This window comes from Cavia porcellus, unplaced genomic scaffold (assembly GCF_034190915.1).
Source record: "Cavia porcellus strain 051 isolate PalLab524CR breed Dunkin Hartley unplaced genomic scaffold, mCavPor4.1 scaffold_11, whole genome shotgun sequence".
Taxonomy (NCBI): domain Eukaryota; kingdom Metazoa; phylum Chordata; class Mammalia; order Rodentia; family Caviidae; genus Cavia; species Cavia porcellus.
Window position 1 is genome coordinate 8,880,225 of NW_026947494.1, and position 27,554 is coordinate 8,907,778.

Sequence of the window (27,554 nt, forward strand, 5' to 3'; positions counted from 1 at the left end):
GTTAGCGTGTTTTAGGAATGTTATATAACCATTCATCTACAGTGAAGACTAGATCTGCGCCAATACAAGCCGCGGATGTAAGCTTTTGGTGTGATCCAGTGTCACCCATACATGTGCATAAAACAACTTCGTGCTAAAACATAAAAAAGTCAGCAATAAAAGTAGTCCACACATAAACTATGCTATCATTAAACAAACACATAAATAAGTAGCAAACAAAGGAAAATTACTCTAAAAATGTGTGATAATTAGGACATTTTAATGTAACAATGTTACAAAATCTATCAAGCATAAATATGTAAAAAATTTCCCAAACACAAAAGCAACTGAAGACAAGGATTTGAAACAACTAACTAGAATACTTTTCAATGCAGGAAAAGAATGTTTTTTTTTTTTTCAAATAAGGGCTAGAAATCATTGAAAGAAACATTCAACAAATACAATATACTTGGCATAATTGAATATAAACAAAAATAACAGCATATTTGTGCTTTGATGAATGGAGTTGCTAACTGATAACTAATGCTGTGGGATTTTTTTTTTCTTTTAAGGCAAATGAAACATACAGTCTTGCCTGAGGAAAAAAAGATACTGTTTTTTATCAATGAAGAATAACTTTAAGTTAATAAACCTTGTAAACTAAAGACACAACTCATTCCACTTGATTAAAAGGGTGCCAATTGAGGTTGGCTATAGAAGAAATAGTAATTCTAAGGCCTGGGATTTATCAGAGTAAAGGAGCTGATTCTGAAATATTATGTGGGCAGCCTAAGTTATAGACCTGTATCTAGAAAAGCATAAAAACAAGCAGAAAGGACGTGATCAGCATGACAATGGTCACAAGATCCTAACTTAGCTAAAGATGTTTATCACAGCTCCACATAGCACCAGCCCTGAATTTAAACAGAGCAGGAAAACAGGCTGGGTTTATCCCTGACATCACTCCCTTGGTACAAGCACAACTCACACCTCCTCCATGACCAGAATTGCTCTGCAGCTAGGAGCCCACCAGGAACAAGGGGAGATGTGGCCAAGCCCCCATAAATTAGCTAGCAAGCTTAGGTATTCATCACCAAAGAGTACCTTGCAATTGTTCTTAATTGTTCCTACTATCCGTGATGGGACACAATGTATCACTGATACAAAATCAATTGCTCAAATGTAGGAAAAGTGTTTAATTCCAGTCTTACAACCCAGAATAACTTCCGGTGTGACCATTCCTTACTGGGAGTCACCCTGAAGGCGGAGTCACCCTTTTACTGCAGCAGGTGAGAGGCGCATAGAGGATTTTCACAGAGGGCGAAGGTGCTGCTCCCAATATGAGCAGAGCTCCCCAAAGAGGAATATTTACAGTCTAGATTATTAATTTTAAAAATAAATTGCCTGTGGCTCTTGGCAGGAGGTCGATAGCAGGCAATTTCAGGTCTCTGACAAGTACTTGGAGTGGGCAGTATTATTTATTAAAAGTGTTTGCTTTGACTGATATAGGTGGACTGAGGACAAGTTGATCTTTTTGTTGGGGTGGAGGCCTTTTCCTCTTTTGTGGATGCAGACATCAGCAAACAGGGCTAGGACTGCACCTAAAATGCTTCGATCAACTCAAAGACTTGGGACACCTTTCATTACTATCCCAGGGTTTCCCTTCTCAGGATACAAGTGATGGCACCATCAAGACTGGGCTGAAATAGTCTGTGATTGCCTGAAGTATGAAATAACCTTAGGTTGACTTTGACAGCATTATAATTTTTAATGTAAATACAGCTAATTCATCCAGCAGACCTTCCAGGATATTAAGTCACGAAAGGCCTCCCCACACAGCTAAAGTATTGACTTGGTGAACAGAGTCACCTGGTGTTGTCTACCTGTGTGCTGAAGATTGCCCATCAACAGTGATTTTCGTATCACTTGTTGACATTGAGTCATTCTTTCTCACAGTAATTAGGTAAATGATCCACTTCTTTCCCAAGGACATGAGAACGTGAGAGTCAGAATTCCTCATTGGTGAAAAGGAGAATGTGATCTTTACTTTTCTGTGGCCCGGGGCTCACTTAGAGCCAAGGGCATGAATGCAGGTGCCTTTTATGGTGGCAGACAAGTGACAGCAACTTGAACGTGATCGATGGGCTGCCTGGGGCAAGTTTACCTATGTCACTGATGCATGCCAGAGATGACGCTGTCCAAGCACTGAATCCTGGCTAAAGCATAGCTGTGTCCTGCCCCCTCTTCCCTCAGGGTCACTTACCCTCCGTGGGCATTTAACCAATAGTGAGGTGCAGACGCTCTTGGAATTTGTGTTTAGACTCTCATTAATGATCCCTTCAGATTCCTACAACATAGCCCAGATGAAATGCACGTAAAGTTTCCACCCTCCCTGTCCCTAGTGGATGAAAATTGTAAAGGCAAGGATGGAATCTGTTTCTCTCTAGGAAGGAATACTAGACAATCTACCGTAAGTCAGTTACTATATCTCAATTGTGAGACAGCAAAGAATACTGGGGGAAGCACTGGATTCAGGATAGAACCGTCTAATGTCACATTTCTTTCCTGTTTTGGGGGTGGGGGGTACCACGAATCAACCGCGCAATCTCGTGTGTGACAGGCAGGCGCTGTGCAGTTGAGCTGCATCCCCAGCCCCCTAATTTCATATTTCTTTAGTAAGTTCCTATAGAGGTTTTGATAGACAAATACAATATATTATTTTAATCTCAATTATCTTTGATCATAAACAAAAAATACTGAAGAAAATAATCACTAAAGAAAAAACTCATTGTTTAGTTATATAAGTTATTAAATGTTTCACATATAAAAGGAACTATGAAGTATTTAACTTTTTAAAAATTCAATATATGCCTTTTAAAAATTTATTTTGAGATACTGTTCAACACTGTTTCCTTGTTCTGCACTAATTCTTGTGTTTATTTTGACTATTAATACCAAATTTATAGGGCATTTAAAAAGTTCCTAATTTTGAATAATCTGGCTCATTTTCTCTGAATAATAAAAGCCTTCCATACTAACTCTCCAGTGTTGTATTAGTTAATTTCCCACTCTGTGAAAACCACACACAAGGCATGACTATTATACTCCAAGAGCTCTTATTTGTTGCCTGGCCTGAGGTACTTATCAGTAATTAATTATGACACATTTTCCCAGCGAGTCTGTAAGTGTCAGCAAACTTTTTTTTCAAAACTTTGCTCCAGGCGGCCTCTGTCAAAGCAGACCCAATGATTTATGTACAGGGAAGAATGACATGTTATTTTATTTTCATGCTGAGAAAACTGAATCAACTTAAAAGATCAAAAAGGTAGTAAAACTAAAATTATAATACTAAAGAAATTACAGTGCATCTATATTATACTTAGTGGAAAAATGTTTAAAATAATACTCAGCTTTATAAAAAATACTTCTGATATAATATTAAGGTATGAAGATGTATTGTTACAAAGCAAATAAATATTAAAAATCCTCAAAGGAAATATTTATAGCTAGCTCTGGGAGTAACATACTCTCTAAAGTTTCCATTTCTTTCCCCTTCTGATGTTACAAGTTTTCCACAATGTTCATCTATTAGCTGTATAATGAAAAATTCATAAAAATTACTAAAACATCACATTTAAAATATTCAATGTGGTTTCACAGATGAATATTTAACAGCAAATTCTGATGATTAATATGAAAGAAGCATGAGAAGTCTTACAATGTCAAGTCACAAAACCCTACCTACTAAATAAGGCCTCTGGTCTCCTCCCGCATACAAAGATTTAGCCACTGCTTTTCCCTAGAAAGGTTTCTGGGGCCCTTTAAACTAAGGGGGACACAGCAGAAGCCAATCGAATTAGTTCATTCTTAGCCTGAAATTTGGGATTTCTTAGTGGCCTGAGAAAAGTTATGTTCTAAAATTTTACGGGAAAATTAAGTTTTAAGGTTCCAGGTTAAAAACAAACTTACAGAAAAGAATTTAATACAGATAAAGCAGCCAGAAGTAGGCCACTGGAAGAGAAATGATGAACGTGTATTTCCTATGTTATTCTTCCACAAATGAAACGCTTTGCAGTAACTCCCTAGACAATAACAGTAGTTTATTACCTATCTGCCCTTTTTTGATGCATAAGATAAGGAAACAATCACTTCAAACCCAGCAAGATCTATCCGTGTCATGCCAGAGCATCCCTTTATTTTACACACAGAATTCCAGACCTACAGCCCCCCCACCTCCACCATCACCATCATCCTCTGTCCCTCACATGCCAAGGCTTCCTTGATGGCTCTGGGTGTCTCCTCTCTGCTGTTAACTATCAATGACTAAGACACAATTGTGCAAGCTCTCAGTCAGGACTTGTGTCTTGACACACACCTTGAAAGAGACAATCCTACTAATAAACCCAATGTTCTAGCAATGAAAATTAAGGGGAAATCATGCTTGTGTTTTACATTCTCAAACCATACTTGGCTTGAAACAAAATTATAAATCATCCATCAAGCAATTTTCTCATTTAATTTTTACTAAAAAGTGAAAGAAGTCCAACTGGTAGCCCCATAGTGTGTTCAATTCTTCCCTTTTCTGACTAAATGAATCTAAAGTTCACTGGTCTTTCAGATAATCCTTTATCTTCTTGGCCTTTCTCAAAGGTGTTTTAATTTCCTTTTCTTCATGGATGATAATTCTATCATTACTTTCCTATAATCCCTTTCCAAAACAGTTTGGAAACTGATTAATATTTATAGGTCATACTCCACACTGTGGTATCAGAAGCTATTGTTGCATGTTATTGTAACATAAATAGTGCTGAAAGATTTTTCAAAGACATATATCACTCTAAGAATATTAATTAAAAGGGTTATGTGATAGAATCCTCCCAAATAGTGTTCTTGTTATACAGAGCTAAAAAAAAAATTTAAACTTAAAAACACAGAAATTAAATGAAAAATAAGGGATATTACCACAGGGGTCAGTGAGATATATCTTTAAATTTCATATAAAATGAAATTTTAAAAATTCTTTTTTAGGGGGCTGGGGATTTAGCTCAGCGGCATAAGCACCTGCCTTGCAAGCAGGCGGTCGTGAGTTCGATCCCCGGTACCGATAAAAAGAAAAAAAAAAAAAAAAAAAAAAAGAAGAAGAAGAAGAAAAAAAATTATTTTTTAATGTCTTAGTATAACTTAATGCAATATAAGGAAATTCATGCTTTGGATTTTTTCATGATACAAATGCCATTAGTTTTACTGTTATTTTTTACACTAAATAGCATAGCAAGCATGTCTAAAAAACAAGAGAACAGTGTTTCTTACTATCATGTAAACCCTTATTATTTATAATGCTTGTTGAATTTTAAGAAAAGAAAAATTAGTGTAGCAACAAAGCACCTGGTTTATAAATGCTCACCATTTTAAGGAGTGATTTTTTTTCCTATAGATATCATTTTATATTCCAAAGTAGTTTCCAGATGCTTGTCTTATATTTTAACTCCAGGGTTAGGCATTTGAAAATTACCCCAAATTTTCCTGTGTATGTCCAGAGAAACTTGACAAACACTACTGAATAAATTTAAGATAAAGGCTTTATCTGCACAGAACACTACGTACCTAGACATTTTATATGTAACCTATTCATTATTAAAGGTATTTGGATGGTAAAATTATTTTTAAAACATATTTGTCTAAACTACAATACTTTACAAATCTCAATAAATTGAAGGTTATAAAAACTTCTATAGCTTAGAGGAAGCCCTTTGGGATGCTAAATTTTGGAAGCATGTTGTCACCAAACAAAGAGCACAGGTCAACTGAAAGGCAAGAATATTATTTTGAAACAGGATTTTCAGAAACCTTATGGTTTTTCCTGGGGCAAAGTAATACTCTGATTTATTAAGGATAAAATAAAAAGACCAATGCTATATAATATGACCAGATATAAATTATAGCGTAAAAGAATACGTTAACATTAAACTTCAAATTAAAAAAAAAAAATGAAAGTCCACAAATGAAGATTCAGACCACTGACCTTAGGCAAACTGCAAGAAAAATGTCTCCACTTCCTGCAGCCAGGAGGCAAAGGCCACTCTCCTGCTTTCCAGTCGTGGCTGGTGTGGTTCTCGCTTCTGGCTTCTCCGTCTCCTGCCCATGTTCCCACCCTCGTGCCACCATCAGAGATGACCTGTCTCCTTGTTTTGATTTCCTCATTTCTCAGGATCTCAACCTAAGTGTCTAGACCATCAGCAGCTATGTTCCAACCCTGGCTTAAGATGGCCGGTTTGCAAGCTTACACCATCCACCCTCTTTGTTCTTACGGGATGGATGTTCTGCCCCCGCCACCTCTTGTCATTTAGCTCCTTGAGGATGGTTGATCCCAAGCCCAGCCCTGCAATTGCACCCTTGCCCCTCTCTCTCTAGCATGTCTCTCTTTCTACGCCCAGCCCAGATCAGCTCTCCACAAACCGAAGAGGCTTGAAGTCAGACATAATGACCGGGCTCCCATGATGGCCAGAGGAGAGAGGCATCACACATCCTTGTAGGAACCACAGCCCATTGGCCTGGACAGCTTGGTGTCAGTCTTCTCTGAAGGGACAAACTGTCCTCATTCCACCTGTACGCTGGACACCATTCACTGTCATCCCAGTGACCATTCTCTTTAAACTACTGTATCTCTCTCACCATTAATGATTCATTTCATGGGTCATGGTCATCACCATGAATCTACCTTCCATAGTAAAAAGAACCTTCTGACACTCCTCTCTCCTTTCCCTATTGATTTCTCACTGCAATGAATGGGTATCAGTGGCCTCTTTTTGTTTATCCAGATTCCCAGCTGGACCACACATGCCCAACTTCCATCTTCCCCTCCTCTTTACCCAAAGGACACACAGTTAAAGGGGAGGAAATAGGGATTAGGAGCTCTCTGTTCAAACCCCATCGGATGGGAGCCTTCACCACTGCTGGAAATGAGACAGGTGCATCTGAAACAGGGAAAATCACCCAAGGAATGCAGCATACATCCTGGCTCTACCTATGTCCAAAGGAAACTTCCGTAAAGCTCACCAGTTAAAAAGCAATCAAGGTAGGGAATTAGAACAAAGAAAACTCTATGGACACCTTGGTGGCAAGCAATATCTGATGGCTGTGTTTAACTACTCAATTTACAAATATTCCTGCCGTGCCATGAAGGGACCTAGGATGCATTCCACGGCTGAAGGCAGTCATGGTGAACACCTTAGAGCTTTTAGCTGAAGAGCCCACTGTGGCATGTGTCATAGGTCCATGACCACTGGCTTAAAGCGTACAGTCGCAAAGTACAATTTATTTCTACAGTGCTAACTACCTGCCTAAGAGCCTGTGTTCTTAGTCTCAATAACAACTTCGTCTGATGAACACTATTAGATTGAGTTTTCCTCACCTGTGCATTACTCTTGAGTATGACCTGCCTATGTCAGATGCTGGGTTTGTTTGCTGAATGATAGACCTTACTATTCCACAGCTCAGAATATATTCATGTTATTGAGAAGAATTGCTTTTCCCTATCATAAGTGACTTCCACAAACGTACAACCAGAGTAGGACACAGGTAAGACCATCAAAATCTCCTACTAGAAATTAATAAATAGAACTTCTACTTAATAAAACTAGTTCTTTTGAGTATCTAAAGAGATCAAAGAAATAACTGTGTTTTAAGGGAAAAGATTTACAGATATAGTGTGCATATAATTATTAAGAGTCATAGATGACATAAGCTGCCAAAGACAGTCTGTCTTAATCTAAGCCATTATGTCACAGGAACAACTTCATAGATAACAATTTATACTTGAGCCAAATAAGCAAACCTTAAGACTCATTTAAGACAAAAAGTTTTTGTCACACTCCAAGAAGTTTATATTTATAATCCCATCGGAAAAGTTATTGGAATTCTGGTGAGTTAATTCCAATTTATCACTTCCAGTGCAACCCACAGTGAGAAAAATACACTAGGGCACATCTATAGTTGTAGGGAGCCAAGCAGCTCTTAAATCCAACTAGGGTGATGATTAACCCAAACAAAGGCCTAGACCTAAGCCTCTAGGCAGAGAGAAAGATATGCAGGAGTAACTGCCTAACACAATCTGAGGTGCTATGTAATGTTCTGGGGTCAGGGCTTCAGCTCTGCTGTGTCCTCTTTTATGCCCTGGGAAGTCATGGCCTTTATCTCAGGGTTTGAGCCCAGTGGACAGTATGAAGCATGACTCTCTGCCTCTGCCCAGCTCATGCATGTGTTTTGGGAGCTACGGGGCACAGAAACACTGACCTGTCGCCTGGCTTCAAAGACTACGCATCAGCTCCTAGGCTACACTAATGTACACTGCTTAAAGCCAGTTGAAAGGATAAGGAAAATGAGTTTGATTCCCAGCAAAAGAAAGAAAGAAAGAAAGAAAGAAAGAAAGAAAGAAAGAAAGAAAGAAAGAAAGAAAGAACGAGCATGCATAAGGAAAAATCCTGATCAGCTCTGCACATATCAATACGTGGAAGTAGGGCCAGAGTTAGCCAAGATGGAGATAACTGCTCTTCTTTCAAGGAGAATCCTCCAGGTGGTCCTGCACAATCAGACATTTACAAAGTTAATTGATGGGGGAAAATCTGCAGCAGTGACAGGCATGTGACTCGCTGGTGAAGGGTGAGGACCTTAGTTTGATCTCCAGCAATGAGAAAAAAAAAAAAAAAAGAGAAGATGAAGAGGCAGGGGAAGGGAACAGAAAACAGGAAGGGGAAAAATACTATAGCTTTTTCTCATTCTCAATTGAAATGGAAAAGAATAGATTTCTCCAAACATTAACCACGAGCTATCACACTATACACATCCTTTTTCTGACTTTTATCTACTTGGTGCACAAAAAGAAATTTTATTTTCACATAAAATTAAATGTCTAAGATGAGTACAGGCAAGTGAAAACTATTTCCATGAAACCATACTTAGTTTCTACTTTTCTTTTATAAATTCCCTGTATCCTGTGCCTAATTTTCTATTTTTTCTCATTAGCATTATAATCAAAGCCTTATGTTAATTTTGTTAACACTGTTACATGTGTGGCATGTATTTAGTCTCAGCTTATCTTTTTACTTTTCAGTGTCTGATTTTATTTTACTAGTAATGTTAGTTTTGACACTAAAAATCCATCAACCACTTTCCAATGACTTCTGAGTGTTTCACTTCTCTTAAAGCCTGACGCACCATTGGCTTATACGAGTATTTTCACAATGTTTCTCCAAACATGTTCACCAATTCCATTTTAGAGTCCCACTGGCTTCCCATTGAGGTGTATTTCTGCATAAGTTGTGTTAACAATTTTTAATTTTCTTCCAGATGCTGAGTCTGTTAGAGGTTAGATCATCAGTACCAAAATATGCACAAAGGAACTAGTGTCTGACAGGATAACTAAAGTCTATTAAAATGCCTATACATTTCAAAAAACTTAGAAGAGAAGACTTAGAAGGTTATATATATATATATATATATATATATATATATATAAAATGGAAATGCTAATTACCCTGATTTTTATCATTATACATCATATACTACATGTTTAAAATTGCAATGCTATACCCCACGAGAAATTTCAAAGGCTACATGCCAATTAAAAGTGCTTTTTGTGCTACTTAATAATAGGAATAAATTTGAGAAGAGTAGCATTAGCTTAATGAACAACACAGAGTCGGCCTACACAAACTAAAGTATCTAGGAAATATAACTGTATGAGATCATGATCATACAGATGGACCCAAATATTGTTATGTGGCATATGCTATACCAGGTTCATTAACATTAAACTTAAAATTATCTCACAAATGAATGGCAGTGTAAAAAACCAATCAGGGCCTTCTTATAAAAAAAAAATTGAAGTTCAAGAAGTATAGTATCTTGGATGCTTTTTAAAATCATCTACCACTTTTTACGTAAGAGCATGGGGGGCTGGGGCTATAGCTCAGTGGCACAGCACCTGCCTGACAAGCCAGAGGTTGTGAGATCAATCTCCAGTGCTATCAAAAAAAAGTGTCCCTGAATAAAAAGAAGCATGAGTTTCATCAAATAATGTCTTTCAAATCTCAGATTCAATCTTTATTTGCTTGTCCATTTTTTATGACAAAGTGATATTGAAGAGGACATCAAACTTTAATTGAAGAAAGGAAGTTCTGGGATGTTCATTTAGATCTAGCTCAGAAATACTGGGAACATCAATTTACCTTGACTGAATGTTATATTCGGTTGCTGCTACTAATGCGGCATTCAGTTCCTGTCAATACACAGCAACTTTTTTGTCTCCTGGATAAATGCAGGTAACTTTTTTGACTTCATGTTTTCTAAAGAACACCAACTTAGCTTCATACATTTAAGAACATCATCATGTTATCAACAGATCTATTAAAATTTCGCTTAAGAGGAAAAATTTTTCTCTCTATGGAATATTTTTTTGTAAGTTACCTAAATCAAGAATAATATGAAGTCAAAGCAACTCTAACCACATTTTAATATTATTTGTATAGCAAACACTATTTTGTTAGAAAGTTATGATATTCTTCTAACAATTTAATTCTAATTATTCATCTGCAAAGGTAACTTTTTTTTTTTTTTTTATCGGTTCCAGGGATTGAACTCAGGACTGCCTGCATGAAAGACAGGCACTTAAGCCGCTGAGCTAACTCCCCAGCAAAGGTAACTTTTTTAATGTCCTCATACATAAACCATAAAAATGGAATGTTTCTACCTGTTCTTTGACTGAGGCAAGGATGGCGGAGGTGGTTTCCGTTTCAGAGCCATCCCCGTTGGAGGTGTTTAAGCCAGGGCTCAGAGAGCTGGTCTTCTCGGAGGCCGACGGAGGCTGGTCTGGGACAGGCATAGCTCCTAAAATACAAGAGGACAGGCTCAGTGCAACTGGAGTCACCATCCCAAGCAAATTACTTGACAACCCTATGGGAAACACTGGGAAAATGGGGGTTTGAACTATAAAAATAGAATAAGACGTAATTCTCGAGGGGAAAAATGCAAGAAGAGAGAAAACTTTCTCCTCATGTCAAGCTCAACCAAATACAAGGTCGCACAGCCTCACTTGTGTGCTTTCTTTTTGAGATAAGTGGAGGAAACAATGAGAAGGAAATGATACGCAAGAGTAAAGAGATAAAGAAGTGTTGGGTCCGAGAAAATAATCTGCCTCCAAATTTGTATCTATTTTAGGCAAATTTATTGTCTTTTGTCATTTCTGATTTAAAAGAAAATCTACTAGATATTTGTCTTTGTAAGGAAGTTATATGATGTCACAATCAATAGTTTACCAACAATTCATGAGATTTCTGAATTAATGTGAGAAGCTTAACTGGTACTGTAAAATATAGTAAAATAATCATTCCACCCCACAGATATTTACTGAGTTGTTTCTCTAAGACATTCAGTAAAAACAGCAACAACAACAAAACACTTTAAACTTTAAAGGCTCATTTTCTACCATTTATTTTGTCTTGTTTTGCTTAGGAAAAAGAAGAAAAGCAACCTTGTATCACATTATCCCCAAATGCTTACATGGACACATGACCAGGTTAAAAGTAAACTCCTCAAATTACTTTGCTCTGTTGCAATGTCTTTCAGACTCAAAGGAGACTGCAGTGACCTGAACAGTCATGCCTGTCCAAGGTACACGCTGTAGTCTCACCATCCTCAGGGTGAGGGTGTTAGGTGTGGGGAACCAGGGAGTGATCAGGTCACGGAGGGAGAGTACTTGTATCTGACCAGTGCTCTCATAAAAGGGGCCCAGCAGAGACCTTCCCTTTGTGAGGACACCTCCAGAAGGCACCTTCTGTAAACCAGGACCAGGTCTTCAAGGGAATATTTCACAGAACTTCGTCATTTTCAACTTACAAGAAAACCTACTAGATATTCCTCTTTGTAAGGAAGTTATATGATATCATGATCAATAGTTTACCAACAACTAATGAGATTGCTGAATTAACGTGAAATGTTTCACTGGTCCTATCAAATACAATAAAATAACTAGTCCGCTCTACAAATATTTACCTTCTTCACATGCTTACTGTCTTCACAGAAACTGCCAGTGCCTTAACCTCGGATTTCTCAACCTTCCGAATTATGTATGAAAATCTGAAGGAATCATGACATCTGGTACCTACATCATCTAGCAATGATCATCAATAGAGTAAGCAACAGTTAACTGAGGACAACAGTTAACTGAGGACAAGGCATTATGGAATGCAATCTCAATAAAAGACTGGGAGCAAAATAACAAAAGGAAACAAATTATTTTCATGCCTACAGTGACTATTTTACAGGTATACCTAGGAACTTGTGTTGTGTGAAGACTAAACGATATTTGCTGTTTTACTGAGTGAACATCATAGGTTTCATAATATGTGACAGAATTCTAAAAAAAGTCATTACCCTATATTAATAGTCATTTAGTTAAATATCATTTAGAAATAAAGATTTGCAAATATAAAGAATCTCAGTTACACTATTTTACTTACTTATAAGAGAAAAAATTGTCATTCAAGTTTTTCATTGAACACTACAACTAACTTTTGATTTGTTTTTGTTGCTTAAAGTAATATATATATATATATATATATATATATATATATGATCACCAGAGGCATTTAGAATAACATTGGGGAAATGAATCTGTTGCAAACAAATTATGTAAGATTTGAGATAAAAAGAAAACACAACTCAAGCAAAGAGTAAGGATCAAATTAAATATGATTTGCCAAAAATGATCAAAGTATTGAGGGGATGGAAACCAACAGGATGAAAGACAGATATTGATGATGGTGGGTTTGGGAAGACCATGGTCAAGTATATTTGTGTATTTTCCTTGCTTTTATGTGTGGCTTCTTTGATCAAGTTTCTTTAGTTTTGCAGAAGGTGGACATACAGGTCAACGAGTATTGTGCCACGTGAACTGGGTGAGACCTGTGATGTTGTAATTAAGAGAGGTTTGAGAGATGGAAGGGGCAGGACAGAAAGCAAAGAGAAAGGAAAAGAGCATCTGTGTGCACAGGGTCAACCCGGCACTGAGCGACCCCCTAAGCCCTGCTTCTCCATCCACATCCAACCCAGTGGCTTCCAACCGGGACGCCACATAGGTGCACCTTACCCAAGACAGGGGAATCACACAGCTTACACTATTATGCTAGTGCTTGTGCTCTCTGAATTCTATTCAGTCCATGTTAATTCAGATTCTGGATTAGTGTAGTATTACCATCAACCTATTTTTTGACTAAGAAACTGTCTAAGGTTTCAAAGTTCCCACGTAATATAAGTGGGTCAGGAACTCAAGTTTTCTGCTCTATTACTCCCACGTTAGTGCTCTCTGCTGAGGCAGCCTCATTCCCATAATCTGCATGGCCTCTTAAACACCAGTCTCCCAACTAATTTTCATATAGTAGGGCTTTTAAAAGTATGACAGCGATGTGTCATAATAAAATATGGGCTTTAAGAGGAACAGAAAAACAGTTTCCCTTTAGGCACTTCACAAATTTGACCAAAGAAGGGTAAAGAAGATTTAGACCTCTTTATCTTCCAATTCTCTTACCCCCTTCAGCAAGAACAGAAAGACACATGAAATCCCCAAGGCTTATTCCAACTCTCAGAGCCACGGGCATCCAGGCGATATCCATCCCTGGATGCAAATGAATTAGAATATTTTCTGTGGTTTATGATTTTTAAAATCCAGATTTAATTTAACCACTGGTCACCACTATGTCTGGACAGCAAAGACCAAAACCATCCAATTTCTTCTTAGCTCACAACACACAGAAAAGTCAGGAAATGCACCACAGGTCTGCCACATCCAAGCCCGGTACCCCCTCAGGGTAAGCGTAAAAAGCTGTAAGCCTCCAGACTTTGGGCTAATGTGGCCAAGTACATTCATCTCAATAAGAGCTAAATCCATAAAAACTTGGTATTTAATTTGAGCTAAGCCCAGGAAATCTAGAAAATGCAGGAATAAACAGGCAATCAAAGGAAGAGCAATCATCAATCAATATTTCTTCCATCCCAGAAAAATGTATTTTCTTTGACTGGGATTTGGGTAATTTATTTTTTTCTAATGTAACTTATTATAAGTAATCATTTAACATAAAAAAGCTAATTTAATGTTTTTGAAAAAGTTTCAGTGCTAAACAGTACCTTCTGAATAATTATTTTCTCATATCAATAGAAAGTATTCTATAATTTAATTGTATAATGAACATTTAGTAGTCAATGGTCTGAAAACATCAACATTTACCTACTTCTTATTTGAAATGCTGGTATAATTCTTTAATTTGTGAGGCTTTCTGTAGACAAATTCCTAGATGTATAATAAATGGAATGAGAATATATTTATTTTCCAGACTTCTGTTAGCTACGTTATCCTGCTGCAAAGCAGATGCAACAGATCTTCCTATCAGGGGCATCAGGAGAAAACCATCTCCCATCCTGCTGGACACTGTGACCCCTACCATTCTCTCAGCTCTATTTCCTTATGCTTTGATCAACTTGATACGCAAAAATGCATTGCTTTGGTTTTGTTTTATGTATAAGCGTAGTGGACACCTCTAACAGATTCATTTGCTTTTACAGAATATTCTTCATATAATCACATAATGTCTATGTAAAACATCTTTCTACACATAAGAGAATTATAATCGGCAAATACCCAGGGGGATGGATAGACAGATTCATTTTCCACAGGAGGAAAAGAACCAGTAGTGACAGAAGCTAGCTCTGGATTTAGGGTGGGTCCTTTCTAGCAGAATTTGGCTCTAAAAGCCTCCTTGTCTATAAAATAACAAAACCCTGCTCCTTTGGGCCAGGTTGCACCATTCGGGGTCCACATGTGGATGAGCAATGGAGCACAATCAATCATGTCCCCTCAGATTCACAAATGGAATTCAGTATTAATTCCCAGTGTGACCTATATCTGGGGCCCTTAGGGAGGGAATTAACGTGAAACAGGTCAGAAGGCAAGAAGAAGACACAGCGGGGATCTTGCTCCTGCCATGCACAGAACCAATGAAAGCCCTCATGGAGATACATCCAGAAAGCACCAGCCGCATGTTAGGAAAACCAGTTGATTTGGGATGCTTGGTCATCAAAGCCATGGGGGAATAATTTCAGTAGTTCAAGCCTTCCAGTCTGTGAGGTATGTATCTTGAGCAGACTAGTTGTAATGGGTGATACACCGTATGAACTTGGGAAGTTCAGCAGTTTATCTGAGAGACTCAGCAAGGACCCAGGCTCCTTACTTTGTAAATATCCTCATCCTGTGCAAGAGGAAGGCACAGAGATTCTGTGAGAACTACACCCACCTTAAAAGAGAGAGTGGCCTGTGTACAATATAAGGGAGGAGAAGAGGCGTGTTTACCCCTTTTTGCTCTGGCAGCTGCCTTGAAGTATTGCCCTGGTACCATGCCCCCTGCCTTGGAGCCAGATGATTGTGGACTAAAACTTCCACAGTGAGCTAAATAAACCTTTGTTCCTTCATGTTGGGTGCCAGGTATTTTGTCCCAGCAATGAGAGAAAACTAACCAAGACACTAATACAAAAAGCGTTTCGTTATTTTCAGGTTTTTGTCCTAAATTCTGGAGCTAGGAGTGGTAGAGAAGCCTCAGAAAATGGCAGTAGCAGGATGGTGCAGTTTTGTAGATACCTTCATCTACAGTGAAGTACAAGCATCAGAGAAGAGACATCCTGATTCAAATAAGCACACCTGGATAAATCGAAGCTCACTGAAGGAAGGGTCCCACTAATGTAAATAAGCCTAGTGGAGCAACAATAACAAAAGTAACCGGATCACACAACCAAAACACTCACAAATGAAGTAGTCAGAAATACAGAAAAGTTGGCTAGGGTGACGGTTACAGGAAAGGAAGGGACCCTCACAAGTAGAGCTGTAAAATATCAGACTCTGTTGCTCTCAATTCAGGGATCATACTGAATGTCATATTTCAAGACATATAGAAAAAAAAACGCAACATTTTTATGTTAATTTGAAATAGTGAAACTTATTTCCTCTTTAGCCACTTCTTCCCAGAAACTGATGACTCTGGCTACTGTCAACAAAATAACTGGTGCCCTCATTGTCATATAACTACCCAATTAAGTGACCTGCCTAGCAATCTCATGTGACAGTTACTTGATCCTGTCTTCCCATATCAGTAACAAGCTCCTGTGGACATTATACGGTCTTTGCCTCTCCTGAACTCCACACTTGTTCTCTGTGACCCCTCATCTCTTACACTGTCAGCTCAGCTCATGTTGTTGCTCCCGGGACCATCCCACTCTGACATCATGGAGATCTGTTCTCCCCACACCCATCTGTTCATAGATCTCACCTGCTACAGATGCCAAAGGGTGCAAATCCTTCCATGCTGTTGCACTCAATCAACAGATGTTTCATTAGTTAGACTCCCACTGTCTGGAAGCCACTCCCTAGCCACCAGTGGCCATCTAGACTGTAACTGACCATTAAGAATGGTGGTAGCTCCTTAGTTGCACTATTCATGTTTCAGGGAATGTAGTAGTCACTTTAGCCAGTGCCTTCTGCATTTGGATGAGGAAAAAACAACTTTTGTCATTGTACACAGCTCCAATGATAGCCCCTATAAACAGTCAACATGCAACTCTGATGTAATCTTTATCTGAAACTTTAATCCAGGCAGTAGAGGCTGCAAGAAAAGATCAGATGGTGAACACATTTTGAAGTTTGAACTTTCAGAGTTGCTGATAGACTGCAGGTGGTATGGGACGGAGAAGGCCACATGGTTGTGAGCAGTTGGTCTGTTCAGTTGTCCAACAGGTAAGAGGAGCAGACTGTCAGTGGAACAGATTTTGGACAGGGAAAGAAAACCATGACTATAAACTTGAACTCCACTACTGTTTTCTATGTTACTCGGCTTGCTGTCAGAATTTATCTTATATGGCAGATAGGAAGAGAGAGTCACAGTCCCAGACGTTCCAGTCCAAGGTGGACCCACTGTTTTCAGGCTTCTCTTGGGAGTGTCAAATGATAAAGGTGTTGGACACTGCTGATTTCATAAGTCAAGGACAAAAAGTAGAAGCAAAGTCCCATGGTCTCCTTCAGAGACCCACCCTGAATGACTTCCTTCTAAGATTCACCTCTAAATGTCCTAGCACCTCCCCAGACAGTCAGCTGGACACCCAGGCTTTAACATCCGGCCATCTATGGGACACTCAGTGTCTCAACTATATTGGAAAATCGTGTTATCCACAAACTGCAGCCTTCAAATCCATCACCTGTGTCTCCTCTTACTGATTATATCTGGGCAGCTGAATGTGCCCCCCAGAATCCATCACAGTCTGATATGAATCAGGGAGTATAAGCAATGATTTCTAAACTTGTATTGTTAAGTTGTTCCCCTCTTAGTCTCCTGTTCTTCAGGAAAATTCCATTGAACATCTATTCTATTGTTGTTAGAGACTTCTATAAATCTCGTAATTCCTTCTTTATCTTCAACTGAGGATTTCAATTCCAGAATCTCTAACAACACCTTTCAGGACTTCACCCAGCAAACAAGCATAGTTGTTGGGTACCACAAACTCACAATGGCTACTTTCACATACTGCCCTCAGGGGTGAATGGAGGCTTGGGGGTGCTTTGAGATTTCTCATTATTTCATTAGGGGTAGGCCAACCTTGGCCTCCTACTAAGACTAAGAGTAAAACTAAAACCAAAACCAAAATCCATGAGGTTCCAGTGCAAGATCCTTGATACTTAAAATCTTCACTGTCTTCTGAGTCACCTGATAATCCCCTCCTCAATCAATAAATGCTGAGGTTCTGGCTAATTCGTGGCCTTTTGTTCCTCATGAACAACTGTTTGTCCCAATCCTGCTGTACCGCCATTTGTTTCTCTCTCTCTCTTCTCTCTCTCTCTCTCTCTCTCTCTTTCTCCTTCCTTCCTTTTTCCTTGCTTCTTTCTACAATGTGCAGTAACACCAGGCAGGAGACTGTGTTCACTACAGGTCTATAGATACACCAAATCTTATTTCCTTGTCTCATGGACATGAAGGAAAGTATTCCCAATTTGTGGCAATTATTATTAATTGTTAATTTGGTTGGCTCAGGAGCTACCAGGAGAAGAGTAAAGCACATTTCTAGATGTTTCTGGGTGGGTCTTGCAGCTGAGACTTGAGGTCTACATATGGTCCCTGGCCCCTCCCTCTCTGGCTCTGTTCCTGAGCTGGGATTCCAGGCTTTCACAAATCAAGCATTTTGTTCCTTCTTGCCCTTTGCTATCATTTTTCTGTCATGGAGACAACCAACCATGGACTGAATCCTCAGAAACCATAAGTCAAACCATTTCCTCTTTTATATTGTGGGAGGGGTCAGGTATTTCATATACCCTTTTCATGGCAGTACTATCCCTGCTGTTGATCCAATGCTCCAAAACACAAAAATATTACCTGGCTTTTGGTTTAATTTCAAGTAGTAGGCATGACTTTCAAAATCTGTCATCATCTTACATGACATTAAGAATAGACCAAGAGGATGTTTCAATTTTGTCCCTTAAAATATATACCTAAAATATAAATAGTTTAATTTTATGAAAATTTATTATTTTCAAGATATTTGACTTGTATGATCTTCTACTTCACAAGCAACATATGCATAAGAATAAGCATAAACCTCTCTTTTTTAATATCCAGATGTGAAGAATGCATGCATTAGTACAAATAAGTGCCATGAACACCAGCGTTGAATACCTCCTGAATAATCACTGAGACCACTCAATCTGTAGTTCTGGGTTTGTGACTAATATGTCACTGATAGGAGAAAGCAGGCACTACTCTTTTTTTTTTTTTTTTTTTTTATTTAAGAGGAAAAAGAGAAAAACACAAAACAAAACAAAGCAGTGTAAGGTTACACATAATACATAACTACAAAAAAAAAACATAACAGTAAGAAATCACCTGTTAATAGATTACATAATATCATCTTGGAAATAGTTGCTCAAATCACAGTATCAAAGAATACAAAGTAGACATTCAAACGGAGAGACTGCAAACAGCTGTGTTCAATGATCCAAAAACATTAATATAGTCAGCTATTTAACATCCCTAAACACACTTGTTGTTATATCCGTTAGAGCTCTTTTTTTCCCCCTCCCTCTCTTTTTTATAACAAAGGCACTACTCTTATTCAAGTGTGCTCTATACACTGAAAAATATATCTAGCCTTGCTTCTTACATCTAAAGGAGAAATGTAAGATTGGTGCTTATCATAACATAATGCATTAATTAATCACCCTCAAAACTAAATACAATTAGGACAGGAACTCAATCTGCCCTGATTTATCTGTAGTTTCCCACACCCAGCTCAGTATCTGATATCCAGCATCCAGTTAATAAGTATTTGTTGAGTTAATGTATGAACTATTAGAGTGAAATCAATAATGGTTGTTTACTAAAGAACCTAACATAAACAAAGTGTGCTTTGAATTAGGATCATTTTCCATATGGTACTTGAATGATTTATTTAAGCAGAAGAAAGGTACTTTTCAGAAATACTAAGACTAGTCTAAGGCTTTTGATAATGATACACCCCAGGTACTGAGATTCTAAAGTGCAACCATCAATGAAGCAGACTTCTGGAACTTGATATTTGAAAGGAGCAATTTGCAAATGGAATCTGGCAAAATGTACACAGCACACTATGCAAGGATAGGAAGAAGCAGCCCTGACCTGTTCTCAGGACCTGCAATTCCAAGGGCTGTAGCAGGCAAAGCCAAGAGGTTAGAAATGGCCAATTCTACCTGAAGCTGGAGTGAGGTGTAAGATACTACCATGGAGTTACAGACACAACTTCCATTTGTTGCAGCAGGGGATGCCATGGTGGCAGTACAGAGACCTGCTGGGATTTGAATGTTGATTTCTTTACATGTCACAAACAGGGATGATGGTGTTACCTCTGTACTCAGAAAGGAGGAACAATGAGAAGCAGAACACTGCTTGGCTGGTCTACAATCCCTTCTGTGTCATTGCATGAACTATTAATCACTAAGGAAGCTGGAGCTAACCTGAACACCACCACAGACTGAAGGCCTACCAGCAAGAGTTTTCTTTGTGTCATAAATTATGTCTGATGGAGAAGATGAAATGTAAGTGCTCATACTGAGAAACCCAGAAGCAGCCAGGAGCAAGCAGAGAGAGGCCGGTCAAGATTGGAGTTGGTATTCCTGTGCTTGTGTTCTCTGGGGGTATACCAGATGCTTTTCTTTTCCTAAAATATGATCTCATATATTTTCATCTAGTCTTTCAAATCCTCTGTCAACAAGTTATTTTTTTCTGTTATGTGCTATGGATAAAGTGGTACTTCTGGGGAGAGTAGTTGCTACTCTTGAGCCTGATCCAGCCAAGATTATTAACCTGAGCCAACAATAGAGGTGATACAAGACCAATTGATGGCAGTAAGACCGTGATTTAAAGCACTGACAATGCCTTAGCCTCAATCAGTATTTCATCAGAATCTAAGGAGTGAGAGGACAAGACCAAAGAACAGAAGTACCTGAAGATTGGACAGTGGAAAAGCAGAGGGTTATGAGCAGCAAGAAAAGGTTATGAACTGTAAAATGAGATGATGAGATGAGATGAGATGAAATGAGATGAGATGAGCAGTACAGTGGGCAACTGTGCTGGGATACAAGCAAATAAGAGATGAGCTCCAAACCACTGGGAGGAAAGGGGGTGGAGGGAGCCACTATTTGCTGAAGATCCTTGAAATGGAATTTTCTTAAATTTCATAATAATTTTGAATTTGTTAATAACCTTCATTATAAAATTACAAATATTTTAGTCCACTTTTCATTGCTCTGACAAAATGCTTGACAATAATAACTGCAAGGAAACAAGGTTTATCTTTATTCATGGCTTCTGAGGTTTCAGTCCATGGTCATTCTTAGGATGGTGGTGATATAGACAGGTTGTAACAGAACAGTGCAGTGGAAGAAAGCAGCTTCTATCGCAGTAACTAGGAAACAGAGAGGGGAAAAGTCAGAAAAAAGGAGCCAGGGACAAGATACACCATCAAAGGCTCATACCCAATGAGCTACTTTCTCCCAGTGGGCCTCAACTCCCAAAAGTCTTGTCAACTATGAATTCTTCAATGCAGTAACCTATTGATGGGATCAGAATCTTCATGATAAACTCACTTCCCCAAAGACTGCATTTGGGAAACATGTTACTAATTTTAGAAAATAATCAATTTGCAACATGTAGGATGCTATTTAAAAATGATAGGAGACATGTTCCACAACCGTGGCATCCCAGTGGGCTAGTACGGTGAGGATGAGAATGATGTCATAAAAGGAAAAAGTTTCAAAGTAGTTTACATCCTCTAATTCCTGTTAATGAACACCATCTACACTTCTCTCTGGCAATGTGGAAATTATGACTCAGGTGTTCCTCTAACTAGGATCTCACACTTTACATACAAATAGAAACCATCAGAAATTGCTTTGAGCAGGAGCCCTGAGAAGATGGTGGATCAATAAGTAGTAAGGTAAAGAGGCTCTATGAGAGAAACAGCTCAGACGCTAGAATTTACCACCGTGGGGAAGACCGGACGAAAGGAGAGGGAGTCTCATGACCCAGCAAGAAACTAAGGAAAACAGAAAAGGAAAAGAAAAGGAAAACATGGATGGAAGGCTGGAGCCAGATGCGCTTTCACTGGAGCCAGTCAGACTTGTGGTCCTGGCACTCTTGCTGGAGCTGCAGTCATGCTGAGGTAGGGGGTTGGTGAGCCCAACAGAGAACAGAGCCAGCATACAGTCCTGCACTAACCTGCGGTGAGTGCTCAGAATTTGGTCCTCCAATGGGAGCAGGGTGACAAATTGGATGACATATTGTAATTGGGCAGGGCGGGCCTGAACAAGGAATGGGAATGACTTGGTTGGCTGCTCCCTGCCCAGAGCATATTGATGGGATCTGCTTGGGCTGGGTCATGCCCCTGGCCAGCATCCAATAGCCAGGGATGAAATTGTCCTCAAGGTTGTCCCAGACTGGTTCAGTTCATGTGGCAGACACTACTGTGGTGAAAACCCCCACTGGTTGACTGGCTTGGAGGGGAGGGGCCAGCCTAACTGCCCCTGCTTGCACATGAGTGACCAACAGCACACCAGACAGAGCAGCAATCCCTAGCAAGCACACTTTAGAAGAACCATAACCAATATGGAAAGGGGCTGGGACTTCCACCATAACCTGTATGGGAGAAACCAGAAACATGACAAGAGAAAGAAATAAGAAAAAGCCTTCAGTCCCCAACTCAGGGAATATGAGTCTAGGAGAGGTAAATACAGAAGAAACCGAGGAAAGCAAACATGCAATATTGAACAAGGCATCAGTTGACATAAAGAAATATCTTCACGACATTATAGATGAGCTCAAAACTGAAATATTAATTCAAGTAAAGCAATAAGAATATTAATAAGAGAAATGCTAAGTACCTCTCAAGAAGACACAGGTTGAAGATGGACAAACATAAAAACAGAAAGAAACATTTGATGAAGAATGTAAAAAAAAAAAAAACTAGAATACATGAAACAAATTCAGAGAGATTACCAGGAAATAAAAAAGTCTACTGAAAGCTAGCAAAATTGCCTGAAAGAAACTAGAGATAGATTAACAAAACTTGAAGATAGTTTTGCAATGTGTGATTGTGCAAGGAAAGATCTCTTAAAAATAACAAGGAATCAGGCAGTAACAATACAAAGGCTGGAAGATGACAAGAGGATCTATAACTTGAGAATAAAACATGTGAGTGAAGAAGCAGGAGTAAACACAAAGGAAATACAAAGGCCATTCACAGAAATAATTAAGGAAAACTTCTCAAGCATAGGAAATGATATTCAGATTTATGAGGCATACAGAATTCTAGCCATCTACAACCAAAACACTTCTATACCCACACATATAATAATCAAGATCCCAGAAATTCATCACCAGGACAGAATATTAAAAGCTGTCAAAGAAAAAAACAGATAACCTATAAAGGAAAACCCATCAAAATCGTAACAGACTTCTTGACACAAGCCATCAAATCAAGAAGCGCTTGGAATGAAGTATTTCAAGCCCTGAAAGAAAACCTCCAACCCAAACTGATGTACCCTGAAAAACTACCTCTCAAAATTAATGGAGTAACAAAATGCTTCCATCACAAAGAGGAACTGGAGGAATTCATGACCACCAATTCAACCCTACAAAAAGTACTGAAGGATGAGAGAGAGAGAGAGAGAGAGAGAGAGAGAGAGAGAGAGAGAGAACACCAGGATCCCAGGAACAGTGGCTGAGAGACCTCAATGAATGGGGCAGACAGTGGAATGAAGGGGAAAAGTAGACAACCAATGGCAGAAAAATAGCATAGCAGAGATGAGGCAGAGAAGATTGGCTATGATCTCTAACACAGATGGCCTTGATACACTAACAAAAAGAAATACAGGCAGAGTAGATCAGGAGATAGGGTCCATTGAGATGCTCTGTATAGAAATATAATTAACCTGAAAGAGGGTTTATGGACTGAAACTCAAATATGAGAAAACAATGCCCTATGTAACAGGGAACCAGAGAGAAATAGGTGTAGCTCATCCAGCAGCTACAGATAGGCTGGAAAGACACGATAGTTTTGTGCAGTGGAGAACTACTTAGCTATAACAAAGGAAAATCTGGAAGCTTTTGTACGTAAAGGAATACAACTTAAGACCAAGCCCAGGTAAAAAGGTTCAGAACCACTTAGGTAAATAGTGGATTGCCCCCCTAATCTAAAAACTAAAGGAGTTAGTGGGATCCAAAATGTGCAATGCACCCCTGTGAAAGTGAAAGGGGAGGAACTGTCTAAAATAGGAAGGCAGAGGACATTGTGAATAGTGTATCAGGATTTAAAACCCACATTATTCTCACTGCTCTGTTTAGTTTGATTATATTCTGTGCTAGTCTGTCTACTTGCACTAGATTTGAGAGCACAGACAGCTATTCCAAAAATAGCAAGATATACTAAGGTAACCATCCTTAATTTCCTATTAACTTACTCTGAAGCCCTGTATAACTTAGACTGTCTTATTATGACTGATCTTATTTGAATCTGGTTTGTTAGATCGCTGTTTTATCTTGACTGATTTTATTCGAATGTTATGATTGATAGTATCAAGTCTGAGAGTACAGGCAAATACTCTGAGGATAACAAGATTACTAAGATACCCACACTAGTTTATTACTTGCTTTTGAAGTCTTATAATGTCTCCAATGTTTCGTTTTTATTAATATTGTTGTGTACTGCTATGTTCAATTATACTATGCCTGATGATATAGACAATTCTACTGAAGATAACAAGAGACATCATAGTAACCCTTGTAGATCACCTAGTATTGTGATTTTATATGTCTTTTTCATTTTGTGTTTTTCTATGAATTTGTTTTGTCTGTTTTGCTTTGTTTTTCCCTCTAATATAGAAAGGATAGATACACATGTAGACTCATGCATGTGTAGAACAACTGAACAGTTAATGAGAACTGATTATATAATGCACAATGAAATGAACAACTACTTTGAAGAAAAGAGACACTAAAGTGCCCAGTGCTGATTCTGTAGCACCATTATGTGAAATCAAGCAATACTATTATTCTTTGTTCAGAGTGATTTTAGTCTGTTTTGTTTTGCTTACTTTCAACATACATGAGGTATAGACAACTACTTTGAAGAGAATGAGAGACAGTATGACAGCCACTGCTGACTTCCTTATTGTCTGGTCTTGAAGACCTAAAATATCTTCATCAATCTGTTCTGATCAGTTTTATACTATATTGTTTTGTATGAATTCACTGTATGTGAAGATATGGACAACTATTTGGAAGAAAGCAAGATACTATGATAGACAGTGAAGAGCTCTAGTTGTCTTACTGTGAAATCTGTGTCTCTTACATTGTTTTTTTATGTTGTTTTGTTAAGTTTAATTTTACCCTCTTTAAATAAATTTTTTTTTTAAAAAAAGAACTGGCTTCCTAAGAACCCCCTGCAACACATCAAATCCAGCAGGAATTCTTGTCCTTTACCAGGAATCTCAAACAGTTTTCTAACCTGCCTGTCTTTCTGTAATACATTCTCATTCAATTAATTTTCTTCAGTATTTATTTAGAGTTGACCTTCTTTATCAACAATCTGATTGTGTCAGCCTGTTTTTCTAAATATAACTCAATAGCTCTCAGCATGTAGAATGCAGCTTGCAAACTTTATTTCAGATAGGAAATGTATCTTGTATCACAACCCAATGACACAAAATTACAAACTCTGAAACAAAATGTTATGAAAAGGAATGTATTACAACAAACACATGATTGACTGTATTTTCAGTTCTACTTTATTTTATTAAGCAAGCTAGTGGCCAACCTTAAACTAGAGGAAGTAAAGCAGATTGGAAGCCATTCACAAAGGAGGATGTGTGATCAGCTTTGCATGATGTGGGAGGACATTCACAGTCTGGGTCATGCTTAATTCTCCACCCTGAAGTCCTTTCATTCTTCCTATCCTGCCCTTCCATGCCACTCCCTACACCTTACTGTAAAAAATAAAACAAGCTTCCTGCACTGCCCAGTGTATTTTAATGAACTGAGTTTTGCACACAGTGTTCCCTCTTGCACGTTTTTATCATCCCCAAGACTGCCTGGCTGTTACACTCCCTCTTCTTTCTCCTTCCTAGTCTCAGTCACACATCTCTCCTTCAACAACTCCAGACAACTCCAGACAATACAAATCCCTTCCTCCTCTCTACCTTGTTGGTATGAACTTTGCTCAGGCACTGCACTTATCACTATGAACCATAGTGATCTTACCTCTACTCTGATTGTTAAAAATCTTTAAATGGTTTTAAAATTGGAAGTCTTCTTGATATGACTGTAGTTTCCCTTTCCTTTAAGCCATTTGGGATAGATTTTCTGTCACAGGCAACAAAAAGTGTTATTAATTCAATGATAGATTTACAAAACCACTATATTTTGTTTCTTAACTAAGCTATGATTTTGTGGACCTCAAAAATTCTTTTATCTATGCTTACACTTCAGTGCCTAGACTAGTGCCTCAAAAAATGAGTTGATATCACTAATGCTAACTTAGTAGGTCAAAATTAAAGAATCTGTGTAATTTTTAAATGTCCAGGAATTTTACATTTACAGCGCTAGTGCGCAAGTATCCTATGAGTCTTCCCGGGAGTATAGAGTACACATATTCAAATTAGTAAGTTTGGGCAAGCTATACATGACATTAGAGTAGGCAAACAGTGTACATTTCTGCCAATCACACCTATGACTATAGTTAAACTGGAAATATCTGGATAAAATTAATGACTTTGGTAAGACAAACACTGAAGGTATACACTTACTAAAAGTTAGGTAATGACTCATTTCAGAAATCAATACCATCCTAGTTTCCCCAGACAGCACATATATGTTTCAACAGCCAGATTGATGGGTTTACTAAGCTTCCAGGACACTTTTTCTCATATGGAAGAAAAAAGCCTAACATTCTGGGATACAAATCCAACACTGTAGCACTGTAATAGCAGGTGGAACAGAAATTGAAATAGACATAGTACCTTATGACACTGCTGTGTACCAGGCGAAGTCCTGATGCATTGTTGTAACAGGACTCAGTGCAGCCTGAATATTCTTTTAGCTGAAACATCCCAAAAGCTCCCCATAGAGTGCTCACCACATGGTAGGTGTCAATAAAGGTGTTTCACTTTTATTGTCATGTCTCAGAGGACAGATCGCCACAATTTGCTCCAGACAGAAATGGACTCATATGCAAACCTGTGCAAGACACTCTCTATGTTCCTAAATGATGAGCAACTTGTCTTCCCTACTAGGACTTCAAACTAATGTGTACTTTTCAATTTTATGTTACTCTACTCAATCACAGACGTACGTGACGGAATGTGGTAAGACAAACCATGCACTACAGCCAGTGGGCAACAACTCAACCACCGTGAACTACCAACTATGACACTCACACTCTATTAAGCAGGAAGTTGCACAATGCCAGTCACACACTGGCCTGCAACATGTTATTACTGCCTTGCTCATGGAGGCGTCCACTCCAATTACGGCAATTTGCCATTCACAGTGATTGCAAATATGTATCTGACACTTTAGTTTCTTGAGATGCAGAAGCTGAACCACTTTCCCTTCCAAGAATGGCTCAAGGAAGTCAAGAACAACATCTGATGCTGTAAATAAATAACTGCAATCACCCAATAGATTCCATTCATCACAGCGAAGAAACTGTAAATCAAAGATTTTCCTTTAGTTGTAGGATAGTTTCAAATACACTTCTACAACTATTACTGGCTCAGAAGTTTTTCAAACAAATTTTGCTTATGATCGTAAAAGAAAAATTAAAAAAAGAAAAGTATAATCATCTTTGATAGCTTCTAAATATATTCACTTATAGATAATATTTTTCAAAATCTTAAGTGATATAATTTGCTATCATAACGAATTTGAGAAAAAAAGTAAGTTTTGTTTAGAATGTCAAATCTA

At 38.4% G+C, this 27,554-nt stretch overlaps 1 protein-coding gene across 4 annotated transcripts in view; it reads right to left on the minus strand.

Annotated features, from left to right (window-relative positions):
* Ctnnd2 (catenin delta 2) overlaps window positions 1-27,554 on the minus strand; it is an 813,816-nt gene that overhangs the window by 641,700 nt on the left and 144,562 nt on the right. For 2 of the 4 annotated variants that reach the window (XM_063257974.1, XM_063257973.1), the window contains exon 2: window positions 10,727-10,863. The exons of the other annotated variants lie outside the window; for them this stretch is intronic. In XM_063257974.1, the coding sequence (XP_063114044.1) occupies window positions 10,727-10,863 (137 nt within the window). The remainder of the gene's footprint in view (window positions 1-10,726; window positions 10,864-27,554) is intronic. 4 annotated transcript variants of the gene reach the window in all.